At 49.7% G+C, this 21,905-nt stretch overlaps 1 protein-coding gene across 3 annotated transcripts in view; it reads left to right on the forward strand.

Annotated features, from left to right (window-relative positions):
- Window positions 1-21,905, forward strand: part of KSR1 (kinase suppressor of ras 1) — a 153,962-nt gene that overhangs the window by 70,292 nt on the left and 61,765 nt on the right. For all 3 annotated transcript variants that reach the window (XM_072747777.1, XM_026016296.2, XM_026016295.2), the window contains exon 2: window positions 14,487-14,627. In XM_072747777.1, the coding sequence (XP_072603878.1) occupies window positions 14,487-14,627 (141 nt within the window). The remainder of the gene's footprint in view (window positions 1-14,486; window positions 14,628-21,905) is intronic.

Below are 21,905 nucleotides of genomic sequence, written 5' to 3' on the forward strand. Positions count from 1 at the left end.
GGGTTGGAGGACCTTGTGCTCATGATTTGTTTCTATAGCTGGTCATTCTCCTTGTTCCATGGGGAGACTGGAGATGTGTCAGTAGATTGACACCTGCATTGGGACACTTGCCTCTTGAGGCTCCCCCTGTCTCCTGTCCCAGTCTGCCTGTTGGCTGTCAAAGCCCAGCCTTTCCTACATTGAAGTTGCAAAGAAGGGAGATGCAGACAAATATTTGCTGGTCGCCAGCTGCTGGACATGTATTATATCATTTTTGTCTTCACAGCCATGTTTCGAAGCTCCACTCCCTGCCGCTGCCTCATTTATAACAGAAGAAATAAAGGCATAGAGATGCTGTGTCAGTTGCCCATGGTCAGCTTAGCTGGTGGGTCCACTAGCTTAGCATGGGAGGAAGATTTGAACTTGAATCTCTCTGATGATTATCCCTACTACCAGCTGGGCCCACTCTCCTTAATAGGGTGGCATGTTTTCTGCACAGACAAGCGGGAGAGGGCCAGACAGAAGCAACAGGCCTCAGCTGGTTGGAGAAGGCTCCTCTTGGGTCTGGCTACTCTGGCAGATGCTGTCTCTGTCTAGACCCCATCTGTCTGACCCACCACTGGGGGCTGCAGGGAAGCTGGAGATGGAACTGTTAGGGGAGTGGCTTTTGCTCTTGGCGGTACGAGGTTTCCCTTCACCTGGGAGGAAGGCAAGGAGCAGAGCTCAGGAGCAGACCGATGATAGCTGCCTTTGGACCAAGGTGGCTTTGCCGAGCCGGATCTTCAGTGGGGAGGCCCTGGCAGGAAGCAGGCCCTCTCCCCAACCAAGCACCGAGTTCTGGGCTCTCTGCTCTGTTGGCTTTTCTGCTGGAGAAAATCAGCTCTTCAGTTTCCTGCATTCCACGGTGTTGGTATGCCAGACATTCCCTGGACAAGCAATCAGGGAAGTCTTGTCTTTATAGTAAAAATGCTAATAAAACATCTCTAGAATCTGCTTCTTCCCCTACACCCACATTGCCACTAACTAAATTACCTTTTGTTTTCATCACTTGCTGAATTGCGGTGGCTTTTTAATTGATTTTCCTGTTTCTCTGGTTTCTCCACACCCACTTCTATCTGTCCTCCACATGGTTTCCAGAATGATGATTGTTCAAAAATGCAGATCTGATCACGTGTTTTCCTTTGCTTCCCTCTCCATGCCTGCGAGAGCGGTGTAGATGCTTTAGTGTGACCTTCCGGGACCTTCCAGAACCTTCCTGGACCTGCATGAGTGGGTCCTGTTCCCTGGCTAACTTTGCTTCTCTTCTCTTCCCTATCCTCTCTACTCTTTGGCAATTGACTGTATCTTTTTTTTTTTTTTTTTTTAAGTTTTTGTTAGGGGCATCTGGGTGGCTGAGTGTCTGACTCTTGATTTCAGCTCAAGTCATGATCTCAGGGTTATGAGATCAAGACCTGCGTCAGTAATGTCATTACTCTTTGCTCACGCTGTGCCCTCCCCTTACCCTGTGTCTGTGTGCCATATCCTGTGGACCACCCCAAACTGTTGATGTCTTCCCAGGATCTTAGCACCACACCTCACAGTTAGATGCAGTCTTCTTGAGATCTTACAGCACATACATAAACCTCTGTTGTGGCAGAGGTGGCATGTTCCAAATGGCATCAGCTGTCCTGGTCTGGAGGGTCCATGAAGGCTCTCATGTATACCAATCACAGGTTTCGTGTGACTAGTAGATGAGACAGTATACATAAAATGCATATCACAGTGCCTGGCATATAGGAATATCCAGTTTAAAAATCAGTGCAGAGTTATGGTAAAGACAGTCTTGGAATACAAAAATTACTTCAAATTTTTTAGATCATAGACCTACCTAAACAAAGATTAAACTGTAAAACTTAGTGTAGAACATCTTTGTGAATGTGGGTCTTGGCAAAAATTTCTTAGGAAATGAAAAACACAAACCAAAAAAAGAAAAAAAATTGGCAAATTGGACTTCATGACAACATAGCTGCTCTTTGAAATTTGGAAGGACTTTTTAAAGCGATGAATTTGGATAGCAGGTGGTCCCAAGAGGAATGAAGGGATACTTTTTCCTTTTGTAGGTTTTCTGGAAGCCAACAGGAAGCCATAGGCTTAGAAGTGTTAGCTTTAGAAGCTTTATGTATTTATTTTTTAAAAAGATTTTATTTATCAGGCAGAGGGAGAGGGAGAAGCAGGCTCCCCACTGAGCAGGGAGCCCGATGCAGGGCTCAATCCCAGGACCCTGGGATCATGACCCAAGCCAAAGGCAGACGCTTAACCAATTGAGCCACCCAGGTGCCCCACCTTAGAAGCTTTAGAAGGAGGTTTGAAATAGTGTGGGCTTAGTAAGTGTTAGCAGAAATGACTAACAGAAAATGTGACTTCAACAAATAGGCAGTTAAGTTTCTTCTACACTGAGAAGTTTGGGGTTAGGTGGCTTATATGTTGACAGTAGCTGGATAGTGCTGCTGTCTCTGGTTCTCTGGACAACTCTTGGCAATTCAAATCTTTAAAGCGGGAAGAAGGTGGTGGACAGCCCTGGCAGCTGCCCCACTTATGAGGAAAGCAGACACTTCTCTGCAGTTCGGTGGATGTGTGCTTGTGTCCCATTGACCAGGACTGTCGCACACAGCCACAAAATCCCGTGCTGGGACCCCATCCCATGCGAATCTAGGTGGGGGCTCATGTTACTGTGATGTGAAGTCAGTGTAGAGAACCACTGACTCAGACCAGTTCATCACTGGGCACAGTGACAAAATCATTCTGTGAGTGAGGAGCAAGTCAGGAATGGACATGAGGTAGGGCATGAGCAATGCCTAATGCAGTGGCTATTATCTTTTTTTTTTTTTTTAAGATTTTTATTTATTCATGAGAGACACAGAGAGGCAGAGACATTGGCAGAGGGAGAAGCAGGCTCCATGCAGGGAGCCCATTATGGCACTCAATCCCGGGTCTCCAGGATCACACCCTGAGCCAAAGGCAGACACTTAATCGCTGAGCCACCCAGGCTTCCCAGTGGCTATCATCTTTTAGAGGAGTTTGCCATCACATGAGTTGACCTCTGGTTGTCTACTTACCTGCTCTTGACCTTTGCCCCCTATGTAGCCCTTTATACTTTTCTGTGGTGTCTGGAGTCGCTAGGCAAGCAGTCATGTATGTTCCCGGAAAGGAACACCTTCTATATCCCCAGCACATGGCACAGTATCCTACACACAGCAGATGCTTTCAGATCAGAATTTGAAGTGCCTCCCCCATCGCTTACTTCTTGAAGCTTCTAGGGGATGAGATCCTCAGGATAGTAAATGGGGTGGCCCCATTGGCAGGGCTCCACCTTTGCATTAGGTGTGCCCTCTGCCTTTTTTCCTAGGCCACACTTAGTAATTCACACCCATGTCCCCTCTAGTAGGCAGTATCAGGACTTCTCTGGGATTTCCTGTTTTTTTAAAGTGTATTTTTATTTATTTATTCATGAGAGACACACAGAGAGAGAGGCAGAGACACAGGCAGAGGGAGAAGCAGGCTCCACACAGGGAGCCCGACATGGGACTCCATCCCTGGTCTCCAGGATCAGGCCCTGGGCTGCAGGCGGCGCTAAACCACTGAGCCACCTGGGCTGCCCATGGAATTCCCTTTTGTATTTGAGGGGTTCTGGGCTGAGCCGTGCTCTGTGGGACTGGTGGACTTCAGCCAGGCATATAGGAGCCGCCTGTTTGGACGGAGACAAAGCTGTGTCGATTAGGAATCTGGTTTGTGGGTGACACCTGGGCTTTGATGCCCACGCTCCCCTCAGTTTCCCAGAAGTGCTGAGCTTTGAGACTGTGGAGGGCGGCGGTGGCAATGCTCACAGGGTGGACACACCTCCTTTTCTGTGCCTTCCACCTCCCACTGTCAAGTGCGGTCTCTCCATGGATAAGTCTGTCGCCTACATTTGTGTGAGCTCCTCAAACTCATGCGCTAGGTATCTTGGGACTGTGTCAAGGTGCCTGGCACTGGGAAGAAGTCTCCCGACCCCTTGTTGCACGAATGGATTATAGATCAAGGTTCTGCTTCCCTTGCCTTGTGCAGTCACGTGAGGCGCAGGGCAGTTGGGAGGATGAAGCAGATGTCTGGCTTTCTCATGATGTAGTCCAGTTTTCCCACAGGCCCCTCCCCCTGGACTGCTGGTTCTAAAACACAGAGCACAAAGGATTGAATGGGGGCACAAAGCGAAACTGGAAAGGTATCCCTGAGACCACCGTTTCACCAGCTTTTTATTTTTTAAATTTATTCATGAGAGACGGAGAGAGAGGCAGAGACACAGGCAGAGGGAGAAGCAGGCTCCATGCAGGGAGCCTGATGTAGGACTTGATCCCAGGTCTCCAGGATCAGGCTCTGAGCTGAAGGTGGCACTAAACCGCTGAGCCACCCGGCTTCCCTCACCAGCTTTTTAAGCCAAAGGTTGAAGAGCACATTTATTTGACTCCCCCGTGGCTTCTCAGGTGGAGGCTGTCTTAGAATAATACGTAGGTCAGGGAACTGCCTTCCTCTTGAAAATCTTTCCTATCAAGTCTCCTGACCTCAGTGGAGCCTGCAATGGAAGAGCAGGTGTTGCTAAGAAAACCCTCATCCGTAGCCATCCACCCTGGCTGGGCTCCAGCTCCATCTTTCCCAGGATGCTTTGTGAGCACTTCCTAGTCACATCGGTCTCTCCTTTCCCTCTGCATGCTCACACTTAGCATCAGGGCTGTGACAACTGGCGATGTTATCTAAGGGGGGGTGGTGCTGATTGCACTGTGCTTCCAGACAGGGTCACCGGACCCCCCTGCTGTGCGGGGCTGCAGGCTGGTGCTCAACATCTATCCCTGAGGTCAGAGATGGATCCCGTTTGGTCTCAGCTTGGGCTTGAGGCTCCCATATGTAGCCCGTAGTCAGGCCTTGGAGTTTGTAACTCCAGTAGAGTCAAGGCAGGGCAGGGAGCCCTGAGTTCCCAGCTGTGACCCTGTCATCTCTGGCCTCCTTGGGAACGGCTCCACTTGTGGTCTGGGGCAGACTTGTTTGTTTGTATTTGAAGTTCCCTGACTCGGAGTTTGACGTCAGGGCCGGGTTGCTAGTGGGAGGCTTGGCGCGGAGATTGTCTCCGCACAAATGCACACGGTTGGCAGCTTCCCCAGGAGAGCCCGGTTGCGGGACAGGGCCGGCCGAAGGATGACTGGTTGCAAAATCCCCAGTCTGGAGATTGAGGTCACTTTCTCTCTCCTCACCCCACTGGCTTGGCACTCTTGCTTTCTCTGTCCCTTGCTCACCAAGAATAGCCCCGACCCTCTCTGTCCCCTTGAGGGCTCTGGGAGGCACAGTAGTGCTGGAGACCCAGGGCTGCCTCTGGTGCTCTTGGAGCTAAGTGCTGTGGTCGGTCCGTGCCTGTGCATGGAGCTGTCAGCTGCGTCATGACCTCCAGAGGCCTCCTTACATTCTCAGAAATCATTTTGCAACACGTTGGCCATGGTAGGCAGAGCAGACAGCTTAGCTGGCTGGGCTGGCAGGAAGTCCCCAGAAGTCCACTCCAGCTTTGGGGAGGGGGTGGGGAAAAATAAGAGGAACAGCTCCAAGGCCTGGGCAGGGCCAGAGGTGCCTGGGAAGGAGCAGTAGTGTCAGGAACTATCTAGGGAAGATGGGAGTAAGTCTCAAGAGCTTTAGCAACTCCCTGAAGTTTGGGATGGAGTGGACAGGGGCTTGGTACTAGCAAAGCCTGTGTCAAGATCTTCTTAGAGTATGGTGTTGCTCACCTGGAGGAGGGTGTCAGGCTCCCATAGGTGGTGGCGAGCTGGAGTCTGGTCCAAAGTGGCCATCCAGGTACCTCTCACCTTAGTCTGCAAAGATGCTGGGATATCCTTGAAAGGGGTGACTCTAGGTACTGGGCAGGGTGGTGGCTAGTTTTAGCGAATTCAGAGCTGGTCTGGAGCCAGGGATTGGGTATAGTCCAGATGATAGGTTTTGCAAATTAGGGTCAGAGGTGGTGGCCTGTTTGAATGATTGGACACATTTGGAGAGTGGAGAAGTCTATGGCTTTTATTCAGAGGATTCACCGCCTGCAGCAGTCTGCGCATTGCTGGATTTGGGGCTTCTGATCACAAGAGAGGTAGACCTTGCCCACTGGTGTCCTGCTTGTGCTGGCCAGGATTGCTTGATGACCTAAAGGTATAGGTAGCAGGAGTCATTATTCTGGGAGATGGTATGGTACGTAGAAACTATTGGGTTTCTTTAAAGAATACCTTTAACCATATGATTTGGGAAAGTTACAAAGCTTTTAGTGTCACAATTTTCTCATTTGTAAGGTGGGAATAATAAAATACACCCATAGCATATGTGGTTTGACTATTTGTGAGTGACCCTAAGTGATGGGCCATACTTACCAGTGTGCTGAGGCTGGGCTTAGAATTGCACTCTGCTGTTTGCAGGGTGGGTGGGCATCCCTTAGTGAGCGAGTGAGCCAAGCAGGCTGCCCAGTATCCACATCTCAACACAGCTTTTTTTTCTTGGCTTAATATTGAGTACACAGTACTTCCCACCAAGAGTCTAGAAGGGTCTGTGGTGTCTTCATTTAAGCTCGACGGTGTTTTGTGGGGAGTATCATATATGCTGAGGGAGATTGCCAGCTTTGGGGATATGTGAGGGTTTGGGAGATCACTCCTGTGCCTTCAGGGGTCTGCTGCAATTCCTACCTCCTGGAATTTTCATTGAGAATCCAGGGAGAGAAAGTGATAAGTTACTACATAAATAGAAGAGATCATTATAACTAATTAGAGCTGATAATGGAATAATGACATGATATGCATAATTGAGAAAGCCCATTGCTATACACGGAAATCTGGTGTACATCTCTGTGCCTGGGATTCATTTGTCCACCATTTATCTTTCAGCATCTGTCACATCTGTCCCCATAGACTGAACTGCCTGCCCTGCTTGAGATCTGAAAACCCCTACAACACTGAGAAAGGCAAGCAACCAATGCCTGAGACAGAGTTAGGGTGACAAAACTCGTGACATCTGGCCACTTCCAGAGCCTGGATTACAGATTTGGGGCCAACAAAATTGGGACCTCTGCATCCCAGGCCCTGCAGTGTTAGGGGGTAGCTGACTTTCTTTGCAGAGCTAGTTGTCTGTGTGTTTTCTGCAAACGTGCAAAAGCCTGCAAAAAGAGTAATCCAGATGGCACTGGCCAAAAGTTGTTACACTCCTCCTCCTCGAGGCTGTGCTTGCAGGCTGAGCAGGGCTGATGCTAAGAGCATCCTGTTCAGTGAGCGCTTCATGTGTTCTGGCCATTGGGCTAAGCATTACACCTGCACGAATCCCATCATGAGTTTTCAGCAGTGCTGTAGAGCAGGTGCTATTTCCTCCGATTTACAGGTGAGGAAACTAAGACGGAATAAACTGGCCATGGCCATGCCCCTGGTATGTGAGAACGCCACGGGTGGAACTTCGGTCTGCCTCTGTCTGCCCGGCTGCTAAGCCTGTGCTTCCCTGCGTGGGTGATAGAACAGTTAATAATGGGAGGCATGGCCCTGACCGGTTGGAACGGGTGCTGGTGGTACATGGGAGGCGTGGGCGCAGAATGTTTGCCCGGTCATTCCCACTGCACCCCCCAGCCACTCAGGCACAATGGCTGGCCCCCATCCTGCTGCCCTGTGGGAGCCTGCTGGGATGACCATTTCAGCCAGCATTGCCCTGTCTCGCTTGGAGGCCAGGACAGCTGCCACCCCACCCCGCTGTGGTTGGTACTCTGGCCGCAGAAGAGCGCGAGTCCAAGGTCAGCCAGGCTCGTGGGTTGCCTCTGACAGCTGTGATGCTCTCTGCAGGGTGAATTTGAGAGCTGAAGATGCCTCCACAGAGCCATGTTTGGACGAACTTTGAGCAGAGCAGACATGGAAGGCCTCTCAGCTTCCTGGGCCCCTTGCAGTTCTGGGAGCTGCTTCCTGTTCCTGCAGAAGTTTCTCGGTGGCAGGTGCTTTGGGAGCTCTGACAGGTGTCTGCCCTTTAGGGATGTCTGACAGCCCCCCTCCCTCGGCCACTTCACGGAAGCCATGCTTACGGCAGCTTCTATTTGGAAGGCCTGTGTTGGAGTCCCACCAGAGCAGCTAGAGATGGCAGTAGATTTGTGGTTGCTCAGGATGCCAGATGAGGCAAGGGGCATTCTGGAGTTGATGCTCGGCTCCAGCCCTGCCCTCTGGTGCTGCTGCGGGGGTGTGTGAGCACTCCTAAGGAGGGGGGTGGTTCATGTTCACAGGAGCCAACACCTGAGCCAGGTCCTGGCCCTCATGCCTTGAAAAGAAATGTACCAGATCTGTGAGTTCTCCCAGCGTCGTCCTGAAGACCAATGCCAGCTTTCGGGGTCGTCTTTAACCCCGATCTCTGAAATGAGTACAATCCCACCCACACCTGCCCTGTTGCCCAGGGAGGTTGTAAGAGAGCCTGAAGACTTGGCTTAGTGAGGACACCGCCCACTGAGCACATGTTTTCCTTCTTCCAGGCACTTTGCTGAATGTTTCACGTCCATATTTTCTCATGTAAATCTCCACAACAACCTTCTGAGGTAGATCAGTCCCATTTTATAGGTGGTAAAACTAAGACCGACAGGCTAAATCTGTGTCTACTCGTGGAGTGTGTGTGGACTGGGGCTGAGAGGCCAGGTCCATCTATCTTGAGCCAGAGTGCTGCCTCTTGGATGTGGTTGGAGTAACCTAACAGTAATGTAGTAGGACTTGTCATATTTTTTTCCCTCATTCCAAACAGTTTTATATATGGTCACTCACTTGGCCCCAGCTTCTATAAAATGATACCCTTTTTATAGGTGGTGAGATTGAAGCTGAGCTAAGGGGGATTTCCCCTTAGATCCTTGATCTAAATGTCAGGGCTGGGACCAGGTCCTGGCTCTTTCAGCCTAGGACACTTATGAGGGCTTCCTGTGTACTCTAGTGGCTGGTACTACCTCTCAGCTGTGAAGCCAGGCCGAGTGTCAGGGCAGGGGTGAAGCACACATTCAGTGAAGCAGAAGAATATTGGGGGTGGGGTTACGAGTTCAGTTCCAGCCTGGGGTCCTCCCCAGCGACCAGAGAGCCAGTAAGTCTTTCCCTCTTGCTGCACGTTCCTTCGCTGAAACCCCAGGTGCTTTTCTATTCCGGAAAATTTCTATCTTGCGGTTTTGTGGTTAAGAAAAAAATGACACTGCCTGTGAACGGTCCCCTTGTAGGCCCCTGGGGCTGGGCTGGCAGGTCCCACTGCGGTTTGTCTGGGAAAGTAGCCCCTGGTTGCTTCTGTGACTCTGACCAACTTTCCAAAAAGTGAGGCAGACTGGCTTACTCAGATGGAAGCTGCTGCATGCTGGGTACCTGCATCCTCTGTGAATGAGAATAGGTTTTTTTGTTTTGTTTTGTTTTTTGTTTTTGAATGAGAATAGTTTTGCTGCTTTAACAGAAACCAGACCTATGAAGTGTTTCTTTACGAGCTCCGGGGGGGATAGATAGCAGCTGCCAGAGCATCAGACCTGCTGGCAGATGGGTCACAGCGCGCTGTGTGTCTTTCCTTGTCCCAGCATAGCCAGCCAGGCATATGGGTTGTTAACTGGGTGTAGTGAGGAGTCCCTTCACATTCTGCAGAATCCTACCCAGCCTCTGTGCTGTCTAGCGGGGATCTCTAGCAACCTTTAAGAAGAGAAGCCCGCTCATTCCTCTTCTGGGGAACTTGCCTTGCCTTTTGAGACTGTTGAGCTCCTGAGTGACCACTTGCATAGTTAGCCTTTATTTTCTGCTCTCATTCTGGTAAATGTCTGAGCCTGGCAGGACTCCAAGGTAGATTGTGTGTTCCTGTGTCCATTCGTCCAGCAGAGGTTTTACAGTAGCAGACCGTGTGCTCTGGGGGCTCTGCTGGTTCGTAGCAGGGATCCGAACACAGCAGACACCTGACCTGGGGTGGGGGGGCATACGGTGGGAATCAGAAGAGTAAAATATTAGAACTTGGTTGTGTGTTCTGGTCAGGGAGGTGGGCTGAGGGGCATGGGCAGTGCTCTCTGGAAGAATGGAGTTCTAAGCTGAGCTGTGGCCCAGAGGTCACGGAAGAGAGCCTCTGGGCAGAGAACCTTGAGGCCGAAAGGGGCTGGGTATGTGGGAAAGGGCTGAAGTCTAGGAAGCCGGGACCCTGGCTCATGGCTGAGGCCAAGGGGTCCAGTCTTGACCTGCTGTGAGTGCCAGACCTCTGCTTAACGGTTTTGACTCTGGACAGTTATTTGATGTTTTGCCCTGTCTTTGGCCAGCTCTTTGAGCCATGTTTGGAGAGTGGCTGGGATGGAGGGAAAGAGTGGCTTCAGCATGGGGCTGTGGTCCATGTGTGTCCTTGCCTCCTTCCTTCCTTGGGCCGTTTCGAGCACATGTTGCATACCAGGTGCAGTAATAGGCATGTGGGGACGGTCACAGATGAGATGGACACGGTCCTGACCTGATACGTAATAATCTGGGGACTTAAGCATCCTCAGGGTTTTTCTGTACTGTTCGATTCCCCCAACAGAGCATGGGCTGGATGTCATCATGCCTGTCGTTGCACAGATGAGAGAACCAAAACTCAGAAAGATGAACAAACTTCCCCGAAGTCATATAACTGTGAATGTGGGGTAGAACCTACATTTGAATCCTGATTTGGTAAATAAAAATTTAAAAAAAAAAAAAAAAAAAACACTTGGGATCCCTGGGTGGCGCAGCGGTTTGGCGCCTGCCTTTGGCCCAGGGCGCGATCCTGGAGACCCGGGATCAAATCCCATATCAGGCTCCCGATGCATGGAGCCTGCTTCTCCCTCCGCCTGTGTCTCTGCCTCTCTCTCTCTCTCTCTCTCTCTCTCTGTGACTATCATAAATAAATAAAAATTAAAAAAAAAAAAATGAATCCTGATTTGGTTCAACTCTGGGGCCCGGTGATGTGTCTGCTGCCCTGGGAACTCACACCAGTTAGGGGTGCAGCCGTAGAGATGTGGAGCACGTGTGCAGAAGGGGAGACGGGGACTGTAAGAAGGCCTGGGAAGTCTTGCCCAGCACGAGGATGCCGTGGCCAGAGGAGGGAAGGACTTGAAACCACTGCACGCAGCTTGAGCAGAGGCCCAGGGGTAGGAAAGTACAGGAAGTATTGGAGAAATAGCTCCTAGGTGAGTGTGCACCTGCAGGGCAAGGTGAGCCAGGGGTGGAGGGGAGCAGAGGTGAGCCTGGGAAGGAAGGTGGGGAGTCCTTGGCCTCTGGTCACACTGGAAGGGATAGATTGTTGTGGGGTTAGGCCGGATGGGGGGGACAGGAGTGCCTTTACTTAACCCTGTAGGATAAAAGTGGCACTCACATCTTCCTGTTTGTTAACTGTGCTCTGAAGATGTTCCCGGGGCTTAGTTCCATGGTAGGACAGCGAATGTACTTCTCAAGTGGCCACTCGGGATTGTACAGAGTGGTGTTCTGTTAGCCGTGTCACTCAGGGGTGTAAAGCCTCCGCAGAGAGTGTTTGATTAGCAGTGTCAGCTTGGGGTGCCTGCGGGGCCCGTGGTGCAGGAAGGCCAGGGGTCTGCCTCTGTAGGTTTCTCTAAACATCGAAACTGGAAATTGGAATCATTTTTGTTTGTTTTTTTTTTTTTTTCTTTTTTTTTTTTTTTTTTAATTTTTATTTATTTATGATAGTCACAGAGAGAGATAGAGAGAGGCAGAGACACAGGCAGAGGGAGAAGCAGGCTCCATGCACCAGGAGCCCGACGTGGGATTCGATCCCGGGTCTCCAGGATCGCGCCCTGGGCCAAAGGCAGGCGCCAAACCGCTGCGCCACCCAGGGATCCCTCATTTTTGTTTTGATTCCCTTTTCCCTCCCTGGCAATTGTGCCCACTTGCCACTGAGCCCTCTGGAGGTGGTGGCACATAATGGTGCTCAGGGCCGGACGAAGGGGCGGGTATCCCTGAGTCTAGTCCTGGGGCCAGAGTTTCTAGGGGAATTTTCAGAAAGACTGATGGAGAAGCAAATGGTCTTGTTTTGTTGTCAGTGTGGGTCTCGTTTCACATCTCACAAGGACTCTTTTTTTTTTTTTTTTTAAGACTTTATTTGAGGGCAGCCCAGGTGGCTCAGCGGTTTAGCGCTGCCTTCAGCCCAGGGCGTGATCCGGGAGACCCGGGATCAAGTCCCACGTCAGGCTCCCTGCATGGAGCCTGCTTCTCCCTCTGCCTGTATCTCTGCTTCTCTCTCTCTCTCTGTCTCTCATTAATAAATAAATAAATTCTTTAAAAAAAAAGACTTTATTTGAGAGAAATAGAGAGGGAGAGCATGAGCTGGGGGAAGAGCAGGGGGAGAGAGAGAAGCAAGCTCCCCACTGAGTAGGAGCCTGCTGTGGGGCTTCATCCCAGGACCCCCAGATCATGACCTGAGCTGAAGGCAGATGCTTAACCAACTGAGCATCCCAAGTGCCCCACAAGGATTCTTTACCTGTGGATAGAATTCAGGGGATCCATGAATTTGTAGGGGGAAAAAAGGAACCTTTATTTTCACTAACCTTAACTGGAATTTAATGTTACTCAGTTTGAATGTAGGCAACAAGGCACAGTCATCTTAGCATATATGTGTGACTCAGTCACCAACGAAAAGCACAGCTGTTTGCATATCACCTTACAGTTGTGGCTATAGCTAAAAAAGTAGTTGACGCTTGTCACAATATAAAAGCTGTCATAGTTGTGAGACCCACAGCCAGCTATTGTTTCATGCTGTAATAAAGACGGGCTTTTGGGGGCACCTGGGTGGCTCTGTTGGTCAGGCGTCCGACTCTTGATTTCGGCTCAAGTTGTGATCTCAGGATCCTGGGTTTGAACCTGTCGTGAGGCTCCGTACTCAGTATGTCATCTGTTTTGGGCTCTCCCTCGCCCACTGTCCTACCCCCTCCTCGCCTTCCCCACATAAATATATCTTTAAAGGAAGAAAGGTGGGCTTTTAGTACTCTTTCACCATTATAAATATTTTGAGAAATGTATTTAAATAGAATTGATTTCCTTTATAATCCTAAGTGTTTCGTTAGAAGCATCATTCTTAGAAAGGGACTGGGGACCTCCCTGGTCTATTGGGGAGGGGTCCATGGTCCCCAAATGGTCAAGAGCTCCTGTTAGGAATTGGGGAGCTTTTCTAAATACTTGAAATGTTAAATCATTAATTGTTATTACTTTTTTGTGAGTAACAGAATAATTATTATTACTAGTATCGTAACAGAAGGATTCCTTACCCTTGAGAGAAATGCGCTGAGATATTTACAGATGAGGAAGAAAGGAATGAATGAACAACAAAACCCCTTGAGGTCAGGGGGTACTGGGAAGTAGCTCTACTTGGGAGGGTTCCTGCACAAGACTTTGAAGGTACATTGCTTCTGGGGAAGCTTGAAAGGCACCAAGGGGAGGCCAATGTGACAGGAGCCCTCATGGAGTCACTGCGTCCCTGGATCTCAGCAGAGCCAGGAAGCTCCCTGGTCCTCCTCTTGAGACTGTGAGCTCATTTCTATCTGTTCTATCAGCTCAACCTTCTTTTAATCAGCCCTGGGCACTGATGGGGGCACCCATCCTGCCCATCCCATCACCCCTCCCTCTGCATTCTTTAGTCCTGTGCAGAGCACCTGGTTAGAGCCCAGTGTTTGTCAGAGAGAGGACCAGGCTGTCCTTATTTCAACTTCCCTTCTTAAAGTTTTAGCTTTTTGAGAGGCTTTTGAAAACTATGGACACTCTTCCCCTGGAAAATGCAGAGTCGTACCTCTGAAATTTGCATACATATTGGGGTGTGCTTCCTGAAAGCCCATTGGTGAGCCCAAGCCAAGGACCTTTGCCCAGAAGGCCACATCCCAAAAGGCATGGCCAGCAGGTGGTATGCTCATGTGTGCCAGGCATGCACCAAGTGCTTCATTTCTTCTTGGCCTCCCTGAGAGGGAGGTTCTGTTATTACTTCATTTTCTGAGGAGGAAACTGAGGCTTTTTGGGTGTGGGGGTTCAGTAATTCATTCAGGGTCCCTCCTTAGTGTATGCCTGAGTCCACGGATCCCAACTTAGGCAGTTTGAAACTAGGTTGGAAGGTTCCTAAGTGGAGGGTTACTCATTCTCCCCAAATCCCCACATCTTCCTTGTCCTCACTTACTGTCTGTCCCCCCACTCCCCCAGCTTCCCCAGGTGGGAGGCTCTTGTGTGTTAACCCAGTTCTCTGTCCTGACCAGTGTTGCCCGTTGATCTCCGAGGATGGGAGTCCTGAGGGTGAGGCAGTGTCAGCCAGCCTCGGTGCAGAGGGGTCACAAGTGGCTCTCCAGGTCTCCTGCCAGCTTTCTCACGCCCGTCTCCTCTTCTCATCTTCCATTTCCTACTTTATCGGTGTTTGAATGACCGCAGCGGGGATTCCAGCAGGCTCCTGTGTATTGTGCTTGGGGCTGCCACATGCATGTGTGCGCCCCAAATGAACTGGCTTTTTTTCCCCCTGGGCTCCCACAGGCAAAGCTGGTCCGGTACATTTGCAAACAGCAGCAGTGCAAGCTGAGTGTGGCTCCTGGCGAGAGGACCCCAGAGCTCAACAGCTACCCCCGTTTCAGTGACTGGCTGTGTACCTTCAGTGTGAGGCCAGCAGTGGTGCAGGTAAGCAGGGTGTGGGAACTGGGGGCAGGGGAGGACTCGGGAGGATGCCACAGTGGGAGGAACCCACAGTACCTGTGGCTCTAGCATGTGTCCTGGGTGTTGCTGCTTTATGAGGTAGACAGCCTGACCACATTGATGGTTCACTGACTCACCACCATAAGTAGAGCCAGCCAGCATTTCTGGAAGCATTGGCTGTGTGACAGACACCGTGCTAAACACTTTGTCTAGATAATCTCACTTAATTCTCACAAAACTCTGTGAAGGAATACTGTCATTATTGCTGTTTCATACTTGAGGAAATTAAAGCACAGAGTGGTTGGTTGCATGCCTTGTTTGAAGTCCTACAGTTAGCAAGGTATCACTTTGGGATTCAGAAACAAGAGTCTGAGTTTAGTTTTCTCTTGTATCTGTTGTATTATCTTCCCTCCTTGATTCCCTCTTCCCATCCAGCCAGCCTGCCCACCCACCCACCAACTAAGCAGCCAGTGAGCTTGGAGAGTGTACTCTGTGCCAGGTGTCAGGGACACAGGACAGCTCTCTTGAGGAGTCAGTAAATCAGTCTATAGCAGGTGGAGTTCATGTCAGATCTCTTAAATCCCTTCAATTCTAAAATTAAAAAGTTGACACTTGCTGCTGTTTAAAAGCAATATGAATTGATTATTTATAGACACTTTGGAAAACAGAGGAGGAAAAAAAATCACATATATATTCCCACCTTTCAGCAAAAGTCTCTGGTCATTAAGATTTTGATATTTCCTTCTAGTTTTCCTCCCTAGTACTTAAGTCTTCTTGAAATTTCTAATGGGTCAGACCCACCGTGCTGTAAGGTAGTTACAAGCCAGTGTGGCTATGATGTACTTGCCATGTGGCAAATCCACATGAGATGTGCTGTAATTTCAAAGATAGAAATCCAAAGATGTGCTGAATTCTGAAGACTTTGTATAGAAAAAAATAAAATACTAATAACTTTTCATATTTGGTATACATTGAGATGACACTTTGGGGTATATTAAGGTAAATACAATGTCATTAAAATTAATTTCATGTGTACTTGTTAAAATGCTGTGACTCAAAAATTTGAGTATATGGCTTGTATTATATTCTTCTTGGGCAGCACTGGTTTAAACCATCCTGAATAGGGACACCTGGGTGGCTCAGTGATTGAGTGTCTGCCTTTAACTCAGGGTGTGATCCCAGGGTTCTGGGGTCGAGTCCCGCATCGGGCTCCTCGCAGAGAGCCTGCTTCTCCCTCTGCTTGTGTCTCTGCCTTTCTCTTTCTCTGTGCTTCTCATGAATAAATAAATAAAATCTTAAAAAAAAAAAAAAAACATACTAGCCATCCTGAATAAACAGTTTTGTTTTTATCATTTGCTATGCTAGCCAGCATGTTTTCTTCATACTTTCACACATAACCCCCCTCCCTTTTTAAAGTAGCTGTATAATGTTTGATTGTGTGCATGGGATATGGTTTATCAGGCAGAGGCTCATCTCCGTCCTTGGGCATTCTATCTAATGCAGTAGTTAATATGATTTATGCAGCTATTTGTATATTTAGGAATTTTTCCTGGGAGAGACTTCCTGGACAGGAAGTGACATAAACTTAGAAGGTCTTGTCATGAGGTGAGTGGAGCAGGTGGGGGTGAATGGGGGACTCACGGGGTGCTGTCGACACATCACATGTGCCTGGCCTGGCCCAGCCTTGGCGGCCCTCATATTTGTGGTGCACGCCAGCGGTTAGAAAGCTGGCAGGAAGGAGCTTGTCTGTGTGAAGGCTGAGGGAAACTGCCCTGTGAGATGGTGTTTCCTAGGGCATTATTAACACTTACACATGCACACATGTATAAGGAGCCATGTCTCTCCACCCACCTGTCTTTTTTTTTTTTTTTTTAAGATTTTATTTATTTATTCATGAGAGACAGAGAGAGAGAGAGAGGCAGAGACATAGGCAGAGGGAGAAGCAGGCTCCCTGTGGGGAGCCCAATGCAGGACTCGATCCTAGGACCCTGGCGTCACGACCTGAGCCAAGGGCAGACGCTCAACCGCTGAGCCACCCAGGCGTCCCCCACCCACCTGTCTTAACAGCTTTCTGCTGTATAGGAAGGAGATCTCAACATATATATAATGGTTGTCCATGATACCATGTTTAAAACCATGGAGTTGGGAGCTAGGAAGAGTTGAATCCTGCCCCCCCCCCCGCTAACCCCAACCTTTATTCCTCCTCTCCCCCAGTCTCAGAGGTGAAAAGCAGTTTCCCTTCACACCTGCATCTGTAGCTTGCAGTGGAGGGTGCCCCACAGAGGCAATGACTTGCCCAGCATCTCCCCAGCAGCATCCCACCTTGACAGAGGACCACCACACGTTCAAGAGGCCAAAGGGCTCTGTGATAGTCTGGAGCTGGTAATAGGGACACTCTTGGGGTTCTGACCCAGGCCTTCTGTACTCCGAACTGTGCCTTCTAACTTCCGTTCTAGGGCCTGAGCTGTCTCCATCAGTTGGTTTAGCTTCTCTAGGCATTCTCCTTAGATCTGCAGAGATCTGCCAGTGTGCCAGGCACCCAGTTCCACCTATATCTGCCTGTGAGACAGGAGCCAGATGTGCCCGTTGCAGAAGCTGGTGCCATGGAGACTGGCTGCAGGGGACAGCTGGGACCGGGGTCTCCCAGCCAGACCCGGAGGCATAGCAGATACTGAGTTAGGTGATGTTTGAGTCATGAGGTTGTGAGTGATGCCTCAGAGCTGGTGGTAAATGAGGGGGCAGGCTCGTTTGTATGGAAGGGTTAGGTAGGAGGGAGAACCCAAGAGCCAGATATGGTTTGGGAACCAGGATGCTCCATGGCCCGGGGGACTGGGGTCGAGACTGAGCAGAGAACTCTGTGGGAACGACGGGGTCAGGTGAGAGAGCAAGAGCATCTCCAGCTGCCCGGGGACTGTGAGGCCGCTCAGAAACAACATGTTTCAGGCCGAACTCTTGCTCTTCTCTTATTCACATAGACATGTTTTCTTCCCACCTCTGCCCATCTCCGAGAACAGTAGCATCATCTGCTCAGTTGCTCAAGCTACAGCCCTGAGTCTTCCCTTGCCCTCTCTCACGTATGTGAACCCCCGTGAGCTCTGTCCCCAGATCTGCAGACTTGTCTACCTCTCCCCATCCCCACCCTCTTCCTCTCCCTGGAGTGCTTTCTCCTTGGCTTCTCCTGGGGACATCACTATAGCATCAGGTCCATTGTCACCTCCTCTGAGCAGCCTTCTCTGATAACCTGATATATAGATCACTCATACCCTTTATTTTCTACCAGTGCATCTTGGCTGCTTTTTCTCATTGACACCGACCACTTTCTGGAGTGTATCTAACTGTATGTCGTCTATCTGTTCTCTCCTGCTGGAATACATGCTCCACGACAACCCACTGAGTGTTGGGCTCAGTGTGACGATTGAGAGGGGAGGTAGGGTTGAATCTCATCCTTGTGGTGGATGTCCCAGGAGTCGAGGGCTTGGTTCTGAGTGAGTGGCACAGATTACTCTGACTTTTCATGCCCCACAAGAGAAGCCTCTTTAGAATCACAGCCCCATGATCTACCTTCCCAGCTCTGGGGCCTGAGCCGTCTACCCACAAGTCAGCTTCTGGGAGGAACCCTGGGAAAGTTGGTACCTCAGGAAGGCTGGGACAAGCCATTGCCCTGGGGAGTCCTTGGGCCTCTTTAGCACCCCTCTTGTGACCATACCAACACGCTTCACTCGTTAAAGGGTTGTGCTTCCAGGAGCTGGGCCAGCCCTTCACTGCGAGGCCTCTGTAGTCTGGGGCTGTACCATGACCCATGTGCCTCTTACACTGTGAAGCACTTGGGAAGGTCAAGTACTTAGAACCACAGTGGTGTTCACTGGGGTGGAGGAGAGAAAATTTGGGCAATTTCCTCACTTTTCATCCTCAGCCGCTGTTATTCCTGAGTGAGAGCCAGACCCACAGGGACTGCTGGAGGTTTGCACACAGGTAGCTTGAAATAACCGTCTGGGGAGTGCAAAGAAGGGAATGAAGGGAAGGCTGGAGGCAGTTTTCTGAATCAAGAGGCAATGGGAATCTGCTCAAGGCCTAAGAAGGGTGGCAGGGACAGAAACTTCCTCACTGCCACCCCCACCCTGCCGCCCCCATCCCTGGTGCCAAAGGCCAGTCATGGGCATCCTTACCAGAAAGTTTGAGGAATGAGGCCTGAAAGGGTAGGGAGCATGAGAAGGGTGGGCCAGGCTACCTGAGAGGAACTGGGGAGCAGACCAACAGCTTTCTGCATGGGTTTTAAGGATCACAAGGAACCATTGGCTGGGTATCACAGTATGTCTTCCCTACAGTCTCCAGACCCCTTTTCTCAAGATTATTCTGTTTCTTCCCTTCAAATCTCAGGTTGGTTCTTAGGCTCAGGCCAGAGCATGCTGAAGGTTGGAAAGGAGGGCAGTTTCCATTAGTAACCCCAGCCCCTGCTGATTGGGGAGGGGGTAGCCTCCACTCAGCTCTGCTCCTGGAATCTCTTCCTTATTACCTGTATGAGGGCATAGTGATGGGGGCCCGGAGTTAGAGCAGCTCCCTGGCGTAGGCCTCAAGATTGGTCCCAGGGTATGGGTCTGATTTTACACTCAGATGGTTGTTTGGACTCTGAAACCTACTCTACCCTGTTTTTGGCCCTGATGGGTCTTGTGTGCTTGTAGCCGGAATTGGTTCTAAAACTTCCACCCATCAAAGATAGGTGCAAATCTTAGAAACCGAAGGTCCAAACAGCATAAAAACCCGTGCTTTTCCAAAATTGACGTCAGATATAGAACCCTTTAGCTTCTGAATGGCATCTGAACATGGCTAATTTTCTTAAAAAATGTTTTATTTTGGAAGAGTTTTAGATTTATGGGAAAACTGCAGTGGTTCCTGTATATGGTCCTCACCCAGATTCCATCATTAACATCATACATTACTGTTGTACATTTGTCAAAACAGAAAATGTTGGTATGTTACTGTTAACTAAATTCCAGACTCTTTTTGGATTTCACCAGTTTTTCCATTAGTGTCTTCTTTTCAGTTCTAGGAGCCAATCCAGGATGGCACATTGTTCTTATTTACATACAAATTTGTTTCTTTTTTTATTTTTATTTTTTATAGTTGCTAAAATGGGCTCATACAGTATTTTCTGTCTTAATCTCGTCTCTGTGTTAGTCATACAAATGCATCTCATTCCTCTTTAAGAAGTAGGATTTCTGCAAGCCAGCTTAGCAGTGACTGTCTGAAGGGTACCCATCTGTGCACATAGAGGGACACACAGAAGACTTCAGCCTGTGCCTAGAAGAGTCCATGTGCACAGCTGCATAGCACCTGGCCTGTGGGAAGTCCTTGGCAAATATTTGCTGGGTGAAGGCATGACCAAGGAATGAATGAAAGTCCTCATGGGATGGAGGCTGCTGAGCAGCACCGCTCCCGCCACATGAGGCTGGATCTCAGGACCCTAGGATTATAACCTGAGCCACCCAGATGCCCTAAGATAGTTTATTTTTTTATTTTTATTTTTATTTTAAAAAATATTTTATTTATTTATTCATGAGAGACACACAGAGAGAGGCAGAGACATAGGCAGAGAGAGAAGCAGGCTCCCTCGGGGGAGCCCAATGTGGAACTCGATCCTGGAACTCCGGGATCACGCCCTGAGCCAAAGGCAGATGCTCAACTGCCGAGCCACCCAGGAGTCCCAGATGGAGAGTTTAAAACATGGTCTTTTTTTTTTTTTTTAAGATATATTTATTTATTCATGAGAGAGAGAGAGAGAGAGCCAGAGACACAGGCAGAGGGAGAAACAGGCTCCACGCAGGGAGCCCGATGTGAAACTCAATCCTGAGTCTCCAGGATCACACCCTGGGCTGAAGGTGGCACTAAACCGCTGAGCCACCGTGGCTGCCCCAAGACATGGTCTTATCTGTGTATCTTTTTTTTTATTTGGTTGGTTTTTTGGAGAACAGATCTGAACCATGAAGTCTGGCAATTTCCTTTGCCTGAGCTGTCACTGCTGACAGTGGCTCAGGACTGCAAGGCCATTCCCTGAGGCCTCTGGGCATGGCCTTCCAGTGCTGGGAGTTGTCCTTTGGGCCTCTCAGTTCTCCGCTTATCTTGACCCTTCTGGGAAATAGTGCCCTTCTGCTTGATGAAGAGAGGGGATGCATGTGGAAGTGGCCACAGGGTGGTAGTGACACTTCCTGGTTTCTGGTGTGGATGAAGGGACTCTGCTCTCTTTCTTCCCTTCCGAGTCCAATCTCAGCCCTCTGCAGCTCCAGAGCCTGCTGTGGGTGCTTTGGACTTAAATGACCTTTAATTCTAGCTTCTTTGGAGACAGACAGCCTAGGAGACATCTTCGTATGTTTACTCAACCATCAGATCTTTGTCTAGAGCGACCCTATCCAATAAATAGAACTTTTGGTGACGATAGCAGCATTCTGTACTGCCCTACCCAGCATGGTAGCCATCAACCACATATGGCCACGGAGCACTTGAAACAGGATTAGTGTGACTGATAAACCAAAATTTGAATTTTGTTTTATGAATTTTTTTTAAGATTTTATTTATTCATGAGAGAGAGAGAGAGAGAGAGGCAGAGACACAGGCAGAGGGAGAAGCAGGTTCCATGCAGGGAGCCCAACACGGGACTTGATCCCGGGTCTCCAGGATCAGGTCTTGGGCTGGAGGTGGCCCTAAACCGCTGAGCCACCCGGGCTGCTCTGTTTTATGAATTTTAACATAGAGACACATGGCCCTGGCTGTGTTGGACAGGGCAGGTCTGGAGCCTGCCCTGGCGGGACTTTGTGCTCACAACTGAGATGCTAGAGACACTCCCCCCTGCCCCAGGAGCTCATGGGCTGTGGTGAGACTTGCTGAGAGCCGACACCAAATGCCCTGACAAAAGGCAGCCTGGGATTCATGGGAGCAAGCAGGCAAACCCACCCTGGGAGTCGGAGAAGGACCAGCACCAGGGAGAGCTTCCCTCAGAGCTGGGAGCTAGGCTGGCAGGAAGGACAAGAGAGCGGAAACCTTACCAGCAGAGACCCTGAGGTCTGAGAGAGCTGCTTGGGACTCAAAGGAAGTGCTCGCAAAGGGCTTGGCTTGGGAGGAGACCAGTGAGCAAAGGGTCAGTTCATGGAAATCTTCGCATGGAGGGATTTATCTGGAGATCAATGCCATGCATGTGTACTGGAGGGGGAGAGAGAACATTAGAATTGTTTTAGGGAAACTAAAACCCCTGCTGGTGAGACGCTGGGTTCA

Source organism: Vulpes vulpes, chromosome 2, assembly GCF_048418805.1.
Source record: "Vulpes vulpes isolate BD-2025 chromosome 2, VulVul3, whole genome shotgun sequence".
Taxonomy (NCBI): Eukaryota; Metazoa; Chordata; class Mammalia; order Carnivora; family Canidae; genus Vulpes; species Vulpes vulpes.